This window comes from Ammodytes marinus, assembly GCF_949987685.1.
Source record: "Ammodytes marinus genome assembly, chromosome: 18".
NCBI classification, from domain to species: domain Eukaryota; kingdom Metazoa; phylum Chordata; class Actinopteri; order Uranoscopiformes; family Ammodytidae; genus Ammodytes; species Ammodytes marinus.
In genome coordinates this window covers 2,476,414-2,493,913 of record NC_137222.1, presented here as the reverse complement: position 1 = coordinate 2,493,913, position 17,500 = coordinate 2,476,414, and the positions used below count along the sequence as shown (strand labels likewise).

Below are 17,500 nucleotides of genomic sequence, written 5' to 3'. Positions count from 1 at the left end.
CCAATACATTTGTTGTCATTAAAGAGCATTTTCAATAAGTAATGTAGAGATGAAGATGGGAGAAAAATCCAGACTGGTCTCTTAATTTTTTTCCAGAGCTAGTATATACTTGAAATAAAGCGTAGGAGAGTATAGAGAGTGTGAGTGTACTGACCGTGGAAGAAGCTCTTGGCCTTGAGGTATCCCACACTGAGCCGCAGCACAGAGAGTTTGTCCAGACGACCCCTGACCTCCGAGGAGAAAGGCAACATGGCCGTCAGGTTGTCCAGCTCAATGTTCAGGCGATCGCGGTGACGTTTAGACGGATTGGTCTTCACTGGAGGGGGCTTCGGGCTGTAGACACACACACACACACACACACACACACACACACACACACACACACACACACACACCAGACAACAGGGATATGAGCAGTGTATATGCTACAAAATAGGTTTATATATACTGTATATATAGAAACACACACACACACAACAACAGGGGATCTGGTTAGGTTCACTGATGCTGCCGGTTTAAAACATGGTTATCAACAGCACAGTTTAGCTTAGTTTGTTAAGATCCCCATTAGATTCTCTCTTAAAGGTGCAGTCAGTGATTCTGGAGAACGCTTGTTGTCAAAATCACTTTGTGTCAAAATCAGTGAATATCTCCTCATGATCCACATAGCCTAGGCTTTGTAAACGTACTGTATACGTAAACAAAAGGGGGAACCCACTGAAGCTATAGCAACACGCCAGTTTACAGAGCCTAGGCTGTGTTACAAGACTGGATTTCTCATCAAGGCACACAGTACAGTACGGTGAAAAAAAATAAAAATAAAAAAGTAAAATAATGGATAGATACAGTAAATCAAATCAAATCAAATCAGTTTTATTTGTATAGCCCAAAATCTCAAACACTTTTGTCTCAGTGGGCTTTACATTTCATACAATATGATACAATATGACACCCTGCCCTTACACCCTTAGCTCGGCTGAGAAAAAACTCCCAGTAAAAACCCTTTACCGGGAATAAAATAAATTGAAGAAATCTCAGGGAGAGTCGACAGAGTAAGGGATCCCTCTCCCAGGACGGACATACTGCAATAGATGTCATAAGTAGAGAAAATCACAAAGGAATTTGATCATTGACCAGGTGATTACATGGTAATACTAATACAGTAATACAGTAGCTCAAAGTTCATTTCCAGAGTCCATTTCAAATCTTCAAGATCATTAAAAGTGCACGTAGTCTACAGTGTTCTAGGTTATTTATTGTGTAAATTCATAAAATGTTTACGTCTGAGCATAGCGATAGTGTTACATCATCGTAGTGTGGCAGTGTGTGTCTGTCGCCCCTCTGCCTTTAATACTACACAATCACCACAACAGTAATTCCTCTCCGACAGGTTGGAACATGCAGCTGGTGCTGTGTGTGTGTGTGTGTGTGTGTGTGTGTGTGTGTGTGTGTGTGTGTGTGTGTGTGTGTGTGTGTGTGTGTGTGTAGAGATGGAGGGAAGAGGAGAGGGCAACAAAGCAGTCAGGAATGAAGAGGTGGAAACAAAGAACGGGGGCACTAAACGTTTGGATTCAAGACCCTATATCAACTAGTTAAAGCTTTAGTGTGTAACTTTTTCATATAAATGAATGTCGGTTACATTCAAGCCATCGCCATATGAGTTGACACAAAGTTGATTAAGCCTATCTATCAGCTCCACAAAACTCTCTCTGTATTTCTCAGTATGGCAGCGTTTACAAACTGCTGTCGCCCCCTCCCCCCTCTCCCCTGACACTGGTGCAGGAGCTCAGAAAAATCCCCAAGAAGAGCCCAAGAAATGTTTCAGTTGTTGATTCTACTGCTAAGAAAAAAACCTGGACGTACAGCAGAAGGTATAAAATCCATGTGCGATCACTGAAGGCCTTTACCTCATGTAGATGCACCGACAGTGTTGTTGTTATTACTCAGAATTCCTCATGGGGGGCGACAGAAGTTACGCACTCTAGCTTTAACAGGATAATTTACTATGTAGAACCCCCCCCCCCCTCCCCCCTGTCAGCTGCTGATAAACAATGTGGTTAACAATGATTCATGCAGGAGGATCCAGGTTTGTTTGCAGTGGTGAAACATAACTAGATACATTTGCTCAAGTGCTATAATTAAGAAGGATTATACAGGTACTTCAGTGGAGTATTTACCTTGAATGAGGTTTTTTTTTTCTACATGAGAGACTGTTATTATTCAAATATAATAATGCAGTAAATGTGATTATTATTTTACTGAAAAACTCAAGTCAAATCCCTGTGTTTTAATATGATGTAATAAAAACTATTTTGTGGTTAAAAAGCTAGTGGGATTTCACACTAGTAAAATATAGGGTTAAGACAGTGAGGCCATAAAACACTCTTTCTGCCTTTTCTCAGGCTAGGATGAACCGATTTGAAAAAAAAATTGCACATTTATACTACATGGGATCTCAGAGTTCAATACACCTTCATATTCCCACCGGTGAAGTAGGACTTTAAATGAACTGCAACATTTATGTGATGAATCAAATTAATGCACCAACAAGTTATAATACAATAAGATAAGATAAGATAAGATAATCCTTTATTAGTCCCTCAGTGGGGAAATTGCGGGAATACAGCAGCCTTGCATACAATAGAGACACATAGTAATATGACATATCATTACGTAAAAGTATACATAGTTCACAACAAGTACATTTTAAATACAGGATATTATTGTAAGAGTAAAAGCACTTTTTCTGCCTTGTGTATTTATTTGATGCTAGTTCTTCTCGATAGTAGATGCAGGACTGTTTAGTACACAGTGGTAGGTATAGCCTGTTGCTCCGGGGATCATCACCTGCCTGGCCCACTCACCTTATCTACTCCCTGACGTCAGTACCTTCGCGTGACATTAGGCTACCTGCAGGTAAACTAGCCATAGATCTACCTGTCCGGAAATCACTACACATCACAAAATAAAACTAAACATTACTAGGATAGACGATAGGCCTACATGATGGAAAAATATAAAAATACAAGCTTAAGCAATATAAAAAACGATTTTCTTTGTATATTTTATTGCACTGTGATGGTTTATTGATGCATGAAAAGGTGTTTAGTGTAATAATATCGCTATTAAACATTACAAACTTACATTTTCTGAACGGGCTTCTTCCTCCTCTTGACCGCGTACACTCCACCATTTCCAGGCATGGTGGCGCTGAGCTCACGGCCAACTTTTTTTTTTTTTTTTTTTACTTTTTTTTTTTTTTTACTTCCAAAAAACATAAAATATTCCAACTAACATTAAACAAAACGTTTTGTTTTGTAACGTCGAGACACACCCAGAGCGTTCTTCTTCTCCTTGCAAAATAACGTTGGTATAAAAATGAACGTGAACTCAGCTAAAATCCGAACAAATACAGAACATAGTCCACATTTCTTGAAAGTGTAGCGGGATGTTGAAGCGTCGCTGTCGGTCAAAGACTCATTAAAAAGTCGCTAACTTTTTGGTGAAAGGAAGTACAGAAAAGAGACACACGCAACACAGCACGTCCACAGAGTGTGTGTGTGTGTGTTTGAGTAAGTGTGGGTGTGTGTGTGTGTGTGTGTGTGCTGCTATTCCTTTAGCCAATCAGAGCCCGTGTTACATCCGGGAATATGTCTCAACGATTTTCATTGGTCGAGAGCTTCGCCTTTGTCCTCTGCGTCTAGAACACACATTCTGTACGTGTAGATATGATCCATTTATTCATTCACTGCAGGTTTATTCCGATCAATTACATTGTTTTCGTAATGTTATGATATAAAATTTGACGAATAGTGGTAGAAACTCAACTTTTTCAGCTATATTTTGGTCGTTTTCAGCCTCCTGTAAAATAAAATGTTATTTGACGTGTGAGTGACGCCCTCCAGTGGCCAAAACGATGTATCGCAAGTTTATTTATCGCGTGAAATCAATACTAAAGTCACTGTATCATTACGATTTCATGCTACTTCATGCTTCTACTCCACTATGTTCTAACCTTTTTTTTTTTTTCAATTTAAATTTGGGGAAAAATTATACACTAAATTTAACATACTTATCGATATTATATTCATTTTCTAACCAGTCTGTTGTGAAAAATTCCCCAACATTCTACACACTGCAGGTTTAAGTATTTAATTTTTAAAAATGCAATAAAAATATGTTTGAGAAAAAAAACGAAAAAACTTCATGAAGTCTTCTGGAGCTTTTTTAATCACCAAATATTATTTATTACATTTTACCAAAATACTTGAAATTTGACGGACTCAGTAATTCTATGATACTTTCAAAACAATACTACATTTACTGCATAATAATTGTTTGAACAACAACAATTTCTTATAGAAAAAAATACCTCGATCATGGTTATCAAATAAAATCTAAACGAATGATTCATTAAAGGCATAGTCCACTGCCTTTTTTAGCTTAAAGGTGCACTGCGTAGTTTCAGGGGAGGGTGGATTAGTTAGCTCAAAAAACATATTTTCTCATCTTAGTATTGAATAATTCTATCATCATAAATGAAAGAAAAATTATTTTGAGGAACCTGGAACCAAACGTGAGACTAGAATATGTTTGTAAACCAAACTGTGGGCCCTGCTGCTGTAAACAACAAAAACAGTGAAACAGTAACTTTTCAGGAAGCGTTTCTCACTTCAAACAGTGTTCACAGGGATCACATTTTCCTGCGAGGAAAGTTTGTTTATTCAGTTATGAGAATATACCTTAGAAAATGTTCACTTTCTCTGACACACCCAAAGTTACACAGTGCACCTTTAAAATGACATGACATTTATAGGTGACGGAGACAGGAAAACACATGTATGTTTACAGTAACTATGTATATATAAACAGCTCCGGAAAAAAAATGAAGAGACCAGCCTGGATTTTTCTCAAATCTTCATCTCTACATTACTTAATGGAAATGTGCTTAATGACAAAAAAATGTATTGGAATTTAGTAGAAATGTTGTAAGTGGTTTATATTTATAAAACCAAAATGTTCATTCTACTCAAACATATGGCTATAAATAGCAAAACAAGAGACACTGAACATTTGGAGTGGTCTCTTAATTTTCTTCCGGAGCTGTATATTGGTCTGTTGATCTGTTGGTCTGTTGATTGGTTTATAACTGGAATGTGATGGACAGAGTGATTCCTCAGAACAGCAGAGGTTTGGGTTGTTCCCATGGAAACTCGTCTCTGCCAAAGTGTCCGTAGCAGGCGGTGGATTGGTAGATCGGTCGCTTCAAACCAAGCTCCCTGAGAAGTAAATAAATGAATAATTATACGTTTAGAAGAAGTTACTGTAATACACCTACATTTTAAATTACATTAAAGTGTTTTGTTTTGCACAAATAAACATAATATGCATAGATATAACAGAAGTTTATGCCTACAATTTTAACAAAAAAAATTAAAAATTGCGCTACAACGACTCTTTGCACTTTTTTATAGAAGACTATGAGGGCAAATCTGTCAGTATCTTACCAACTTTTTTTTTTTTTTTTTTAAGATTTTTTTTTGGCATTTTTTTATGCTTTATTGATAGTGTAGAGACAGAGTTGAAATGGGGCAGAGAGGGGAGTGACATGCAGAGAACGACCGCGGGCTGGAATCGAACCTGGGTCCGCTGCTGGCCGAGGCCCATGGGGGGGACGCCCTACCAACTGAGCTAAGGGCGCCCCCTTACCAACTTTTCCGACTCTTACAAAATTGTATAACAAATTTTTTCTCAACATTTCGAAATACAAAATGATAATAAAAAAAAAATCTTCCTCTTTTTTTTTCTTACCCTAGGCCTTAACTTCTGTGATATTGTCTCTTTTATGTCTCAGATTCTCTTGGCTTTTGATAAATAATACACAAACTTGAATGTGAATATCTCCACCTACTTGACTATGACCATCAGTGCAAAGAATTACATTTTTATATAGTTTTTCTTAATACCTTTGTCATGGGTATACGCTCACCCAGGAACAACAGCTGGCGTAGTAAAAACACTGCCGATTTTGTCAAAAGGGGGCGCAAGAATGAACACAAACTGAATGTTCCTCGGAGCACCTTTAAAAACATATCTCCACCTACTTGACGATGACTCTATTAAAACACAAATGAAGTATCTTTGCTGGAAGAAAATGGGCTATGAATCTATCAATATCTTTCCAACTTTTCCGACTCCCACAAAATTGATTAAAGGGGTAGTTCAGAATTTTGGACATAGGGCCTTATTCCCAAGTTAGCCTAAGTGTTCTTTATCATTGGAGACAGTTTTCAACACATTGCATTCAGTCCTTCTAGTTGCAGAGTTTGCTCGTGCTAGGCTATAGCGCACGGCATTGGGGTCTAATTAGCCTGCTACTAAAACAGTCTTACCCACTCCACAGTACACCCGAGGCTAATCAATTATAACACCAGACTATCGATGTAAATGTCTGTGTTGATAGAATAATGTTAGAAATAAAACCAACCTTGCATATTGCATTTTGAGGGGCTTGCTGTGATCATCAGCCGACCCACTCTACCACCTGAGCCACAGTCGCCCCACATCTACATTCACGTCTCCACCTACTTGACGATGACTCTATAAATAATAGACAAACTTGAATCGCATACTCTTTCTTTTTTCTATTCTACATACTACATCCGACGATAAAAATAATCTAGTTAGGATGCAGTAGGCATACTATTGGGACATACTTTACTCTCTTATTTCATCATCATATCCGTCGCATCCCCGTTTGTTTTCATATGGAGGCTTCGTCGATGTGACGTTACTTCACGTGCGCAATAGATTGTGGGTCAGAATCGCCCAAATAGGATGCAGTTTTCAACACTAACAATCTTGGACGGATGAAGTAGGACATCCAGGTACTTCTAACCATCCTAAATCTGGCCACGAGAATCGGGGCATCCTAAATCTTTTTTGTACCGTACTAAATAGTAGAAAGTATGCGATTCGGAACGCAGGGTACATTCACGTCTCCACCTACTTGACGATGACTCCGGGCCGAAGGTCGAAGTTCTTCTGTACGATCTGCAGCAGCTCCTCCTCGTCTCTGTCTGATGAGCCGTAGTGGAACACGGAGACGGACAGAGGGTGACTCACCGAGATCGCATACGAGATCTACAGGGGCACAGGCATAGATGGATGGATGGATGGATGGATGGATGGATGGATGGATAGACAGACAGACAGACAGACAGACAGACAGACAGACAGATAGATAGATAGAGGGTGACTCACCGAGATCGCATACGAGATCTACAGGGACACAGGCATAGATGGATGGACAGACAGACAGACAGACAGACAGACAGACAGACAGACAGACAGACAGTTCTCCCTCACCTGTACCAGAACCCTCCTACACAGCCCTGCCTTCACCAGACTCTTGGCGACCCAGCGCGCAGCATACGCTCCGGACCGATCCACCTTGGAGTAATCTTTACCGGAGAAGGCTCCTCCTCCGTGGCCCCCCCACCCTCCATACGAGTCCACGATGATCTTACGCCCCGTCAGCCCTGCATCACTCTGGTGGTGAGACAAATAAATATCTGTCACATATCAGACAATATCATTTAGTCATTAATGCATTCAAATGTTCATTTTGGCAACATTTTTATATTTAGTATTAGTCTTAAGGCTCTGAGTCACAGCAAGCAAAACCTTTTATTTTTCAAGCACTGGTACATTTTTTTGATTTTCAAAAACTCATGTTCTAAAGCACTTACATCGACTAAACTTTCCATGATCATTCTCAGCACAATTCTGAAGGTTATTACAGAAGGAATTCTTCATATGGAGTTCATTGAGAGATTGATTTATGATACAGAACATTTTGTTCCTAAAAACATGCTGAAAATATATAGTTAAAATGTGTGCACAGTAAAATACGTTACACTACCCAGGGATCCGAGAATAAATTTGACCGAATTTGGCGCCCCTTCCTAAATTATTTTAAAAAAACAATAACTATAGAAGAGTAGCCCCCCCCCCCCTTTTTATTTGATTTAATTTGATTTCTTTATGTGTTTTTTTTTTGTTTTTTTTCATATTGATTGTTTGTTTCTGTTTCTTGTAGTGTATATTTCGTGTTGTTGGGTGTGAGGGTGGGATGTGGGTGGGGTGTGTTCGGGAAAAAAAAGGGGGAAAAATTTGTACTAATCGTGCTACAATTTCTGTGTTACGAACATTTAATAAAAAAACCTTTGAAAGAAAATGTGTGCACAGTATTTTTTGATTTATAAAATTAAAAGAAAGGCTGTATCCAAAATCTGTTCTGTAAATATTGTATTGTATTGTAACCTTTATTTAACCTCGAAAGATCAATTGAGGGGTGACCCTCTTTTACAATGACGTCGAGTACAGATACACAATATACAATAAGAATACATAACAAGTTTACACACACACACACACACACACACACACAGACAACAACAATTTAAAACATTCAGATCAATTGAATGAAATAAATAATAGCCTAATTAAAACAGTTACAAGTGTGGAGGGGTTGATTCAAAATAATACTTTTAAATTGGTTAACAGATATGAGTGTATTTATTTTAATTGTATGTTGTAGGCTGTTCCAGGAGTCAGGGGCACTATAGCTAAAAGCGGTTTTACCAAGCTCAGACCGGGCATAGGGGACATATAACATGATCATGTCAGTTGAGCGGGTTTGATAAAGCCCATCTGAAATAAGCAGCATTTCTGTCAGATAGAGTGGTAGCTTTCCAGTCAGAGCTTTATATATAAAAATATGCCAATGTGCATCACGTCTCTCCTTAAGGGAGGACCACCCAACCTTTTCATATAAAACACAATGGTGTGTATCATAAGCATCTCCTGTAATGAATCTCAAAGCAGAGTGAAATACAGAGTCAAGGAGTTTAAGGCATGAACGAGATGCATGCCGATAAACCACATCACCGTAATCAAGGACAGACATAAAAACTGCCTCAATAATCCTTTTCCTACTAAACAACGGGAAGGTAGCTTTATTCCTATAAAAATATCCAATCTTTTGTCGCAGACGACAGACAAGATTTTTTATGTGAAATGTAAAAGAGAGTTTTTCATCTAGCCAGATACCAAGGTACTTATATTCAGAGACTCTCTCGATCAAAGAACCGTTCACAGCATAGATGCATGCACTATTGTCTAAATCTCTAGCCCTAGAGAACAACATGAATTTAGTTTTAGTCTGGTTAAGGACAAGTTTAAGTGAAATAAGAGCATTCTGAAGAGCATTAAAGGACAGTTGCAGGTTCTCAATAGCTGACTTTGCAGAGTCAGCAACACAATACAAGATGGTGTCATCAGCATATAAATGGATTTGACAACCACTGACAAGAGACACAATATCATTGATGTAGATGGTGAATAGTACCGGACCTAAAATTGAATATATATATCTCTGGCTTTATCCAAAATCTGTTCTGTAAATATCTCTGGCTGTATCCAAAATCTGTTCTGTAAATATCTCTGGCTTTATCCAAAATCTGTTCTGTAAATATCTCTGGCTTTATCCAAAATCGAGATCTTAGGTTTTTAAATAGATGCAAATATACGCATATACACATAGAATATGCTTGTGAACATCTAAAATAACATTTAAGCAGTTCGATATTGCATTTAAAAAGGCAAGACTCATGCAGAAATGCTTTAAATTAAAAATATTTGAATAATTTTTAATACATATTATGCCTCCATGGCTTCTCTCACCTGTGGTCCACCTATGAGGAACTTCCCACTGGGCAGGAGATGGTAGATGGTTTTATCGTCCAGGTATTTAGCAGGAACCACGACCTTCACGACCTTCTGCATCAGGTTGTGTCTGATGTCCTCCAGTGAGATGTCTGGAGTGTGTTGGACTGAGATGACCACAGTGTGAAGGCGCAGAGGCTCCATCGCACCGCCATTGTCCCTGTACTCCACGGTCACCTGCAGGAAAATAATTAAAAAATAATAAAAAAAATTAACATTTTGAGTACAACCGTCTTACTTCATGTAAAATGTAACATGATTGATCCTCCAAAAAAAAATATATAAAAAAAATAAAAAAATATTTGAACATTTTGAATCTGTTATTATGATATATATATGTACAAAAATGTATAATAAAAAAATAATAAAGTTAATAAAAAAAAAGTTATTTAAGGTCAATATATGATATCAAAGTTGAGAGTCTCAATACGCTTTTACAAAAGTCTGATCGAAAAATAATGTTACATTTTGAAAGGGTTAGAATGACAGTACATATCGGAATTCTTTCTAGATTGCGGTTAAGACTCTCATATTGAAGAAAGAATTTGATTTCTAGCAACAGAAACACAATACCTGCCAAAAAATGTATCATTTGTCTCCAAAAAATGTTTGCCAAAAATGTGAACCGTACAAAGTCTGCCATTTTGAATAGAACGTTCAGGTGTTCTGACTGTCACACCTCCACGGCTATGGAATCACTAGAAAGCCAAGGACGCCCTCTCAACAGCACGATAGGTTTAAAATAGATTGGATAGAGTTTTCTTGACTTAAAAAAGATCTCCGACTCGAGTCCCCATCATATAGGACAAAAATTAGTTTCCAGGGGCCTCATTTATAAAGCTTTGCGTGGGATTCACGTGGAAGCTGGCGTACGGAAGAAATGTAGGATGTACGTGCGAACAAAAATATTCGGATTTATAAAACAGTGCGCACTCACGTCCTACGCCTGTTTCCCTTTATAAATCACAATCTACTCTAAATGTGGCGCAGCCTTTGCGGGCTTCACGTACCGCCCATATTTACCCATACATAGTCATCGACACGCCCGAATTAATATCATTTACTGAGTGCATGAAGGCGGTAGGCAATCGCCGACTGAAAGGGAAATGGAAAAATAAACTCCACACGGTGTGGATCACTGCGGTCACCCCGAAGTACCCGTTGGAGAAGTGGCGAACAGGGAAAATATAGTTTGGTGGCAGTGTGAGCGTAAAGGCGATAGAGTGCAGCCTGTGGCGATCTCTGTGAACGCTGTGGCCGAAATAAAAAGAAGTGATCCGACATAAAAGTGGACGCAAACAAGTGCATATCCTCACACAACAGTGTTTGTGCCACGAGCGGGGGGCACTGAGACCCCCCATGAGATACAGATTCGGAGAATTCATCCCGGGGCAGTGACGGGCGGCGGAGGGTTAATAATAAACTTCACAGTCCCTTTCAAAACACAATTGCGACGTGCTTAAACACAAAGAAAAACACATAGATAAAACGGACTAAAAGCCGTGAAAAAAATCACAGTAGCCTATGTGATGTACAGTAGGCTTATCATTAGTGTATGAAAAGGTGCACTCCTGTCTGCCTGACTGAGGCATCGAGAACAGCGTCAGTGTAAAAGTAATAGGCTGTATTCCACCTCAATATTATCAGAATTAATTCCACAACATGCAGATAGGTTATTCTTTAATAACTGCAGAGCTTATTCGAACGTTGCTATTTTGTTTTTATTTGCACTCATATGTCTCCGTTTGTAGGCTATTTAAGATCCTAATTCGTTTTGTTTTTGTTGGTATCACTCCATGGAAAAATCCGTGGAGGCATTTGTTCATTAGTTGTAAGAATGGCTTCATCCGTTTTGCAAAGGAACTCCCAATATATGATAGACCTACATGGCTTATAATAGGCCTATCTGGATACATTTTACACAAACACATTCGTTCTCGCACTTCATACATGTGCCGACGGAGTCGCCGTTTCTCCTTTCTCCACTTTCTGTGCGTACGCATGGGTCAGAGTTTGCGTGGAGGACCGCACATCTCCCGTCAAGTTTGGTTTTTATAAATCCCAATATTTGCTTAGAAATTGGCGTGCGCCCTCTTCTGGGCGTACGCAACGTTTATAAATGAGGCCCCTGGTCTCAGGCAGTAAACAATATTTTTTTTAAAGGTGCAGTGTGTAATATGACATCATCTAGAAAGTTCTTGAAAGTTCTAGAATGCAACGCTCCCTGGGTAACCCCACCCCTTTTGAATAATAACAGAAGCTACAGTGGCCTTCAAAGACAAGAACAATTCTAAATTCTAAACAATGCACCTGATGACATTCCAAAAACATGGATTCCTCTATAAGACTTACCTGCTCAATGTACAAAATGTAATATTGATATTTGTAATTCTCCGCTCAGGAGGATAATTCAGATTATTGGCAGAGGTGATTTTACATCAATGAGGACGTACTTATGAATGAGGATATTGATTTGAGCGAATAAATGACTTAAAATGTTACACAGTGTCCCTTTAAGATGGTTCTTTTTCTTCTGATGTGTGTTACCTGTGATTTGGAGTCAGGCAGAATCCAGGGGCACTCTCCGGAGCGGGACAGGTCCTTCATTCTGCGGTTGAGTTTATGAGCCAACATGATGGTTAGGGGCATACACTCCTCTGTCTCATCCGTCGCATAGCCAAACATCAAACCCTAAAAAGATACAGAATGGTAGGACATTGTTTAAGTATATATACAGAAGATGTACATATAGCTGCAAAACATTGTACTTCAAGTTTGTTTATTCATCATATGCACAAGAAATCAGCGGCCGTCAGTAGCAATGAACATTTGATTTATCTTAGGCTCCTCTATAAAATAAAATAGAAATGGTGGGCTACAGGTCTTCAAAAAAAGCATTTTCTGTACGTATTGTTTCATAAATCAGACAGACAACAACATATGAACAAATCCTTCTGTAATAACCTTCAGAACATTGCTAGAGATGTTTTGGTTTAGAGTAGGGTTGGAAATTTAATTTTCTTTTACCCGGGGCTTTTTGGATAATAATAATTTCCTCTATCAAGGTACCGCCAGGGCTCTCCAAATCAAGTTTAATACCTTTTAAGACCTTTTTAATACCACTTAGAATTCAATTTAATGTCAACAGCACTCTCATACAAGTTTATAATTGTTATCTATGCCACTAAAGCTGGGGCTCTGGCACACAAACAGACCCATGGCTGATTCGCTGCCTCCAAGACAATGATTTTGGTGGCGTAGGAAGAAAGAGTAAAAGTTGTTTGTGCAGTTGTGTTTGTTTTGTAGATGCATATAGGCCTAAATACCGTTACAATTCCCCAAAAAATATATAATTTATTTTAGTCGGGCAGAGAGGGGAACGACCACGGGCTAGATTTGAACCCGGGTCTGCTGTGAAGAGGACTGGAGCCTCTATGGGGATGGGATGGGGGGGGGGGGGGGCTGTGAAGAGGACTGGAGCCTCTATGGGGATGGGAGTGAAGGGGGGGGGGGGGGGGGGGGGGCACCACAAGCACCCCACAAATTAACCGTCTTGAATCTTAAAAATTGTAGTTAAAGGACTATGGCTCCTTCAACCAAAGTGTCTCTTAACAACCATCTTCATAACATTAAACAGAAATCATCCATAAAAATAAATCCATGAGGTAGTTTAATAGGCAAGGCAGGGCAAGTTTATTTCTATAGCACAATTCAGGCACAAGGCCCATTCAAAGTGCTTTACAGGGGCAAGATTAAAATACATAATACACATTAGAAAAGCGATTGAATAGGTATTGTGATCCTGACCTGGTCCCCGGCCCCGATGTCCTCCTGGTCTCGGCCCTCGAACACACAGTCGGAGATTTCCTCACACTGCGGCTCGAGCGCCAGCAGCACGTTACACGTCTTATAGTCAAAACCTGAAGACCACAGTTAAGATTCAATCACTTCAAATACACACATGCAAATTGTACAGAAACTCCTCTTCCAAAGGTTTTTTTATTAAATCACAAAGTAGTATTAAGCAGCTGCAATACAATGGATTATTAATTTTTTCCCCTTTTTTCCCTCCCGAACATACCCCACCCATATCCCACCCAATCACAAACAGTCCTGCATTAAGAAATCAACACACAAAGCAATACACAACGTCAAAAAAAGCAGAAACGAAACAGAAACACAAACACACACAACAAGAAACAAAAACAAACAACCAATATGAAAAAAAAATAAAATAAAAATAGTAATAAAATCAAATAAAAGAGGGGAGGAACTCCTGTTAAAGCTATAGTGCGTAACTTCTGTGCCCCCCCCCCCCCCCCCATTAAGGAATTCTGAGTCATTACAACACCACTGTCGGTGCATCTACACGAGGTAAAGCCTTCAGTGATCGCGCATGGATTTTACACCTTCTGCTGTGCGCCCAGGTTTTTTTCCTTAGCAGTAGAATCAACAACTGAAACATTTCTTGGGCTCTTCTTGGGGATTTTTCTTAGAAATACAGAGAGAGTTTTGTGGAGCTGATAATTGGCTTAATCAACTTTGTGGCAATTCGTTTGGCGATGGCTTGAATGTAACCGACATTCGGTTAAATGAAAAAGTTACGCACTATAGCTTTAATAAAACACAGGACCCGACCAGCACACTGCACCTTTTGATGAGTCATCATAGCCGATCTTCTTCACCGTATCCCTGACGACGGTCTGTAGGTCCACGATGGCTTTAGACGTCACTTCACCCAACAGGAGAATCATCCCGGTCTTTGTCACGCATTCTGTACAAACATAACAACAAGATCATTCATTTAAAGTCCAGTATTCTCTCTTTAAAAGGTGCAGTGTGTAATATGACATCATCAAGTAAGTTCTAGAAAGTTCTAGAATGTAACACTCCCTGGGTAACCCCAACCCTTTCGAATAATAACAGAAGCTACAGTGGCCTTCAAGGACAAGAACAATTCTAAATTTTAAACAATGCACCTGATGACATTCCAACTATGACACTTTTAAGATGGCGGCATTAGGCCTTGGTCCAAAATATGCAGAAATATGGACATATATGAGACCCTTTCTAAGGGAAAAAATTATAATAAAAATAAAAAAATTCAGCTATTATGCACTAAATTAAATGTATTTATGGATATTATAATTACTTTCTACAAAATCTGCTAGGAAATAAAACCCAAAATTCTACACACTGCAGGTTTAACTAATATTTTGATGATTAATTGAAAATGGTAAATCAAGGTTATTTTAGCCAGAATGCATTTTTTTTAACAATGTGTTAATTGAGTATTTTTGTTAGTTTTTTGTGTTTTTTAAGGAAGGCAAGAGAGAAAAAGTGCACAATAAAAAATAAAAATAAAAAAATAAGTATGAATAAAATGAACATACAATCTATAAATTAAATAACATCTTACAAATAAAATAATAAAAATTAATTAATAGTTATTATTTTCTCTCATATAATAATAATAATAATAATAATAATAATAATAATAATAATAATAATAATAATAATAATAATAATAATAATAATAATAATAATAATAATAATGATAATAATAATAATAATAATATATTGCAGTAACCAGGCTAACGAGAGATAACAATAATTCCATAGACAGTAAAACTCACCACAGGCGACTTTGGAGTCGGGGTCTTGAGTCAGGTAGGCGTCTAGCACGGCATCACTGATCTGATCACACATTTTATCTGTCAACAGAAAGTCGTAAAAAGGACAGAAAATCAGCACACGATCATACAGGATTGTTAATACAATAGTTAGCCATATGATTATAATTCTGTCCTCTGGCAGCATCTGAAGTCTTCCTGCATCCACACTATTCGCACTTTACTTTAGTATTACCATGTAATCACCTGGTCAATGATCAAATTCCTTCGTGATTTTCTCTACTTATGACATCTATTGCAGTATGTCCGTCCTGGGAGAGGGATCCCTTACTTTTTCGACTCTCCCTGAGATTTCTTCAATTTTTTTTATTCCCGGTAAAGTGTTTTTACTGTGAGTTTTTTCTCAGCCGAGCTAAGGGTGTAAGGGCAGGGTGTCATATTGTATCATATATCATATTGTATGAAATGTAAAGCCCACTGAGACAAATGTATTTGTGATTTTGGGCTATACAAATAAAACTGATTTGATTTAAAAAAAAAAATTAAAAAAATCCCCTTCCAGAGCATATATTTCAAGAAAAAAACAAATAAATAAAAAAACATTGTGAAAATGTTGTTCGTTTTTTGTCCGGTTCAGTATTATTGTTTTTTTTGTTTTACCTGCAATGGCCGTCCTATACCATCGCACACTGCAATGCATTTCAAAACAAGCCCTAAGCCCTACATTCACCTCTTAACCTGTGTGTATATCACAGAGGTCAAGTAGTTATACATTAAACAGATAACAGAAATGTCAACTCACGGTGAAAAGAGTAAATGCAAAGTTGAATCACTTATTAGAGGTGGAGTCAGTGATTCTGGAGAACGCATGTTGTCAAAATCACTTTGTCAAAATCAGTGAATATCTCCTCACCATCTGCCACCTGTCTGTACTGTGTGTGTGCACTGAAAAAAAAACCTGCTGTTAATACATAGCATAGGCTCTGGTATGTAAACAAAAGGGGCCCACTGTAGCCAACAGACCCTAGGCTTTATATTTACAACCCTGGATCAACAAGTAGCAGATCATGAGGAAATATTCACTGATTTTGACAAAAAATTCATTACACAACAAGCGTGATCTAGAATCGCTGACTCCGCCTTTAATTATAACCGGTGCTCAGTGCAGTTGACTTAGAAAGATAACAGAAATACAGATTGATATAAAATGACTCTCAGTATCATGAACCATGGCTTACATTCTTAGTGGGAACAATCTGTTCTATCATTGAAGTGATAATCAGGGAAGGCTGGAATAAAGATTCATTTTATTTTGTCTGCAACAGTGTAGCTTTTATGTAATAGCCGTTGTCGTGGAAGTTTTTAATCAGTTAAACCTTGTGGGAATGAATGAACTGAAACTTCTCAATATAAACAAGTGAATAAAAGTAGATAAAACAACAGAGTGACAGAGTAACGTTTCCAACCTGCATGGTCAGCCCCCGACGGGACTGACCCTATCTTTTGGTCGGACAGGGATTTTAAAGGCCCCCTTCAACAACGGGGGGGTCAACTAACAGATGGCAACTAGGTCTCAGGGGTTTATTGTGGTCATTGTGGTTTATTGTGCTCAGCCATAATAAACCTTAAATTAGTTTCAGCACATTTCTTAGAGGAAATGCACATGTGTTAAACTGATGTGATATACATATAGAAAAACAGATCATTACCATGGTTACAAATACATTTGCCCTCACAGCCGTTACCATGTAAGGAGTGTTTTACCATTCTAGCTACAAGAAACCAGTGCAGCTAGAGAGAAAAAGTTTATTTTTTTAACCGAAATGTTGCAAATGAGGGCATGAGTTTGGTTGAGAATGAACATTTAGAGAGCATCAGGGGTGCATTTCAAATACTGTTTAATCAGTGGCTGACTTTACTTACAGTGTTTATGCACATACCTAAATATGAATATTAAGATATTAATGACTTCATTTGTATACAAAATTTAATTTAAAAAAAAGCTATTCATGTAGAGTAGACATGTCTTGCAGGTTAGTAGTCTATCGGCGGTTATCAGATTTTTTATACCTTCCTAA

General features: G+C 38.2%; 2 protein-coding genes across 2 annotated transcripts in view; both read right to left on the bottom strand.

Moving 5' to 3' along the window:
* LOC307264712 (aryl hydrocarbon receptor-like) overlaps positions 1-3,544 on the bottom strand; it is a 23,313-nt gene extending 19,769 nt beyond the window's left edge. The window contains exons 1-2 of the mRNA XM_080046183.1: positions 3,145-3,544; positions 155-333 (exon numbers count right to left, since the gene is read on the bottom strand). Of these exons, the coding sequence (XP_079902309.1) occupies positions 155-333; positions 3,145-3,278 (313 nt within the window). The 5' untranslated portion in view covers positions 3,279-3,544. The remainder of the gene's footprint in view (positions 1-154; positions 334-3,144) is intronic.
* Positions 3,545-4,213: 669 nt separating this feature from the next.
* mat2al (methionine adenosyltransferase II, alpha-like) overlaps positions 4,214-17,500 on the bottom strand; it is a 14,433-nt gene continuing 1,146 nt past the window's right edge. The window contains exons 2-9 of the mRNA XM_080047256.1: positions 15,426-15,503; positions 14,441-14,563; positions 13,597-13,709; positions 12,337-12,480; positions 9,748-9,966; positions 7,369-7,551; positions 7,010-7,143; positions 4,214-5,279 (exon numbers count right to left, since the gene is read on the bottom strand). Coding sequence (XP_079903382.1) covers positions 5,177-5,279; positions 7,010-7,143; positions 7,369-7,551; positions 9,748-9,966; positions 12,337-12,480; positions 13,597-13,709; positions 14,441-14,563; positions 15,426-15,503 — 1,097 coding nt within the window. The 3' untranslated portion in view covers positions 4,214-5,176. The remainder of the gene's footprint in view (positions 5,280-7,009; positions 7,144-7,368; positions 7,552-9,747; positions 9,967-12,336; positions 12,481-13,596; positions 13,710-14,440; positions 14,564-15,425; positions 15,504-17,500) is intronic.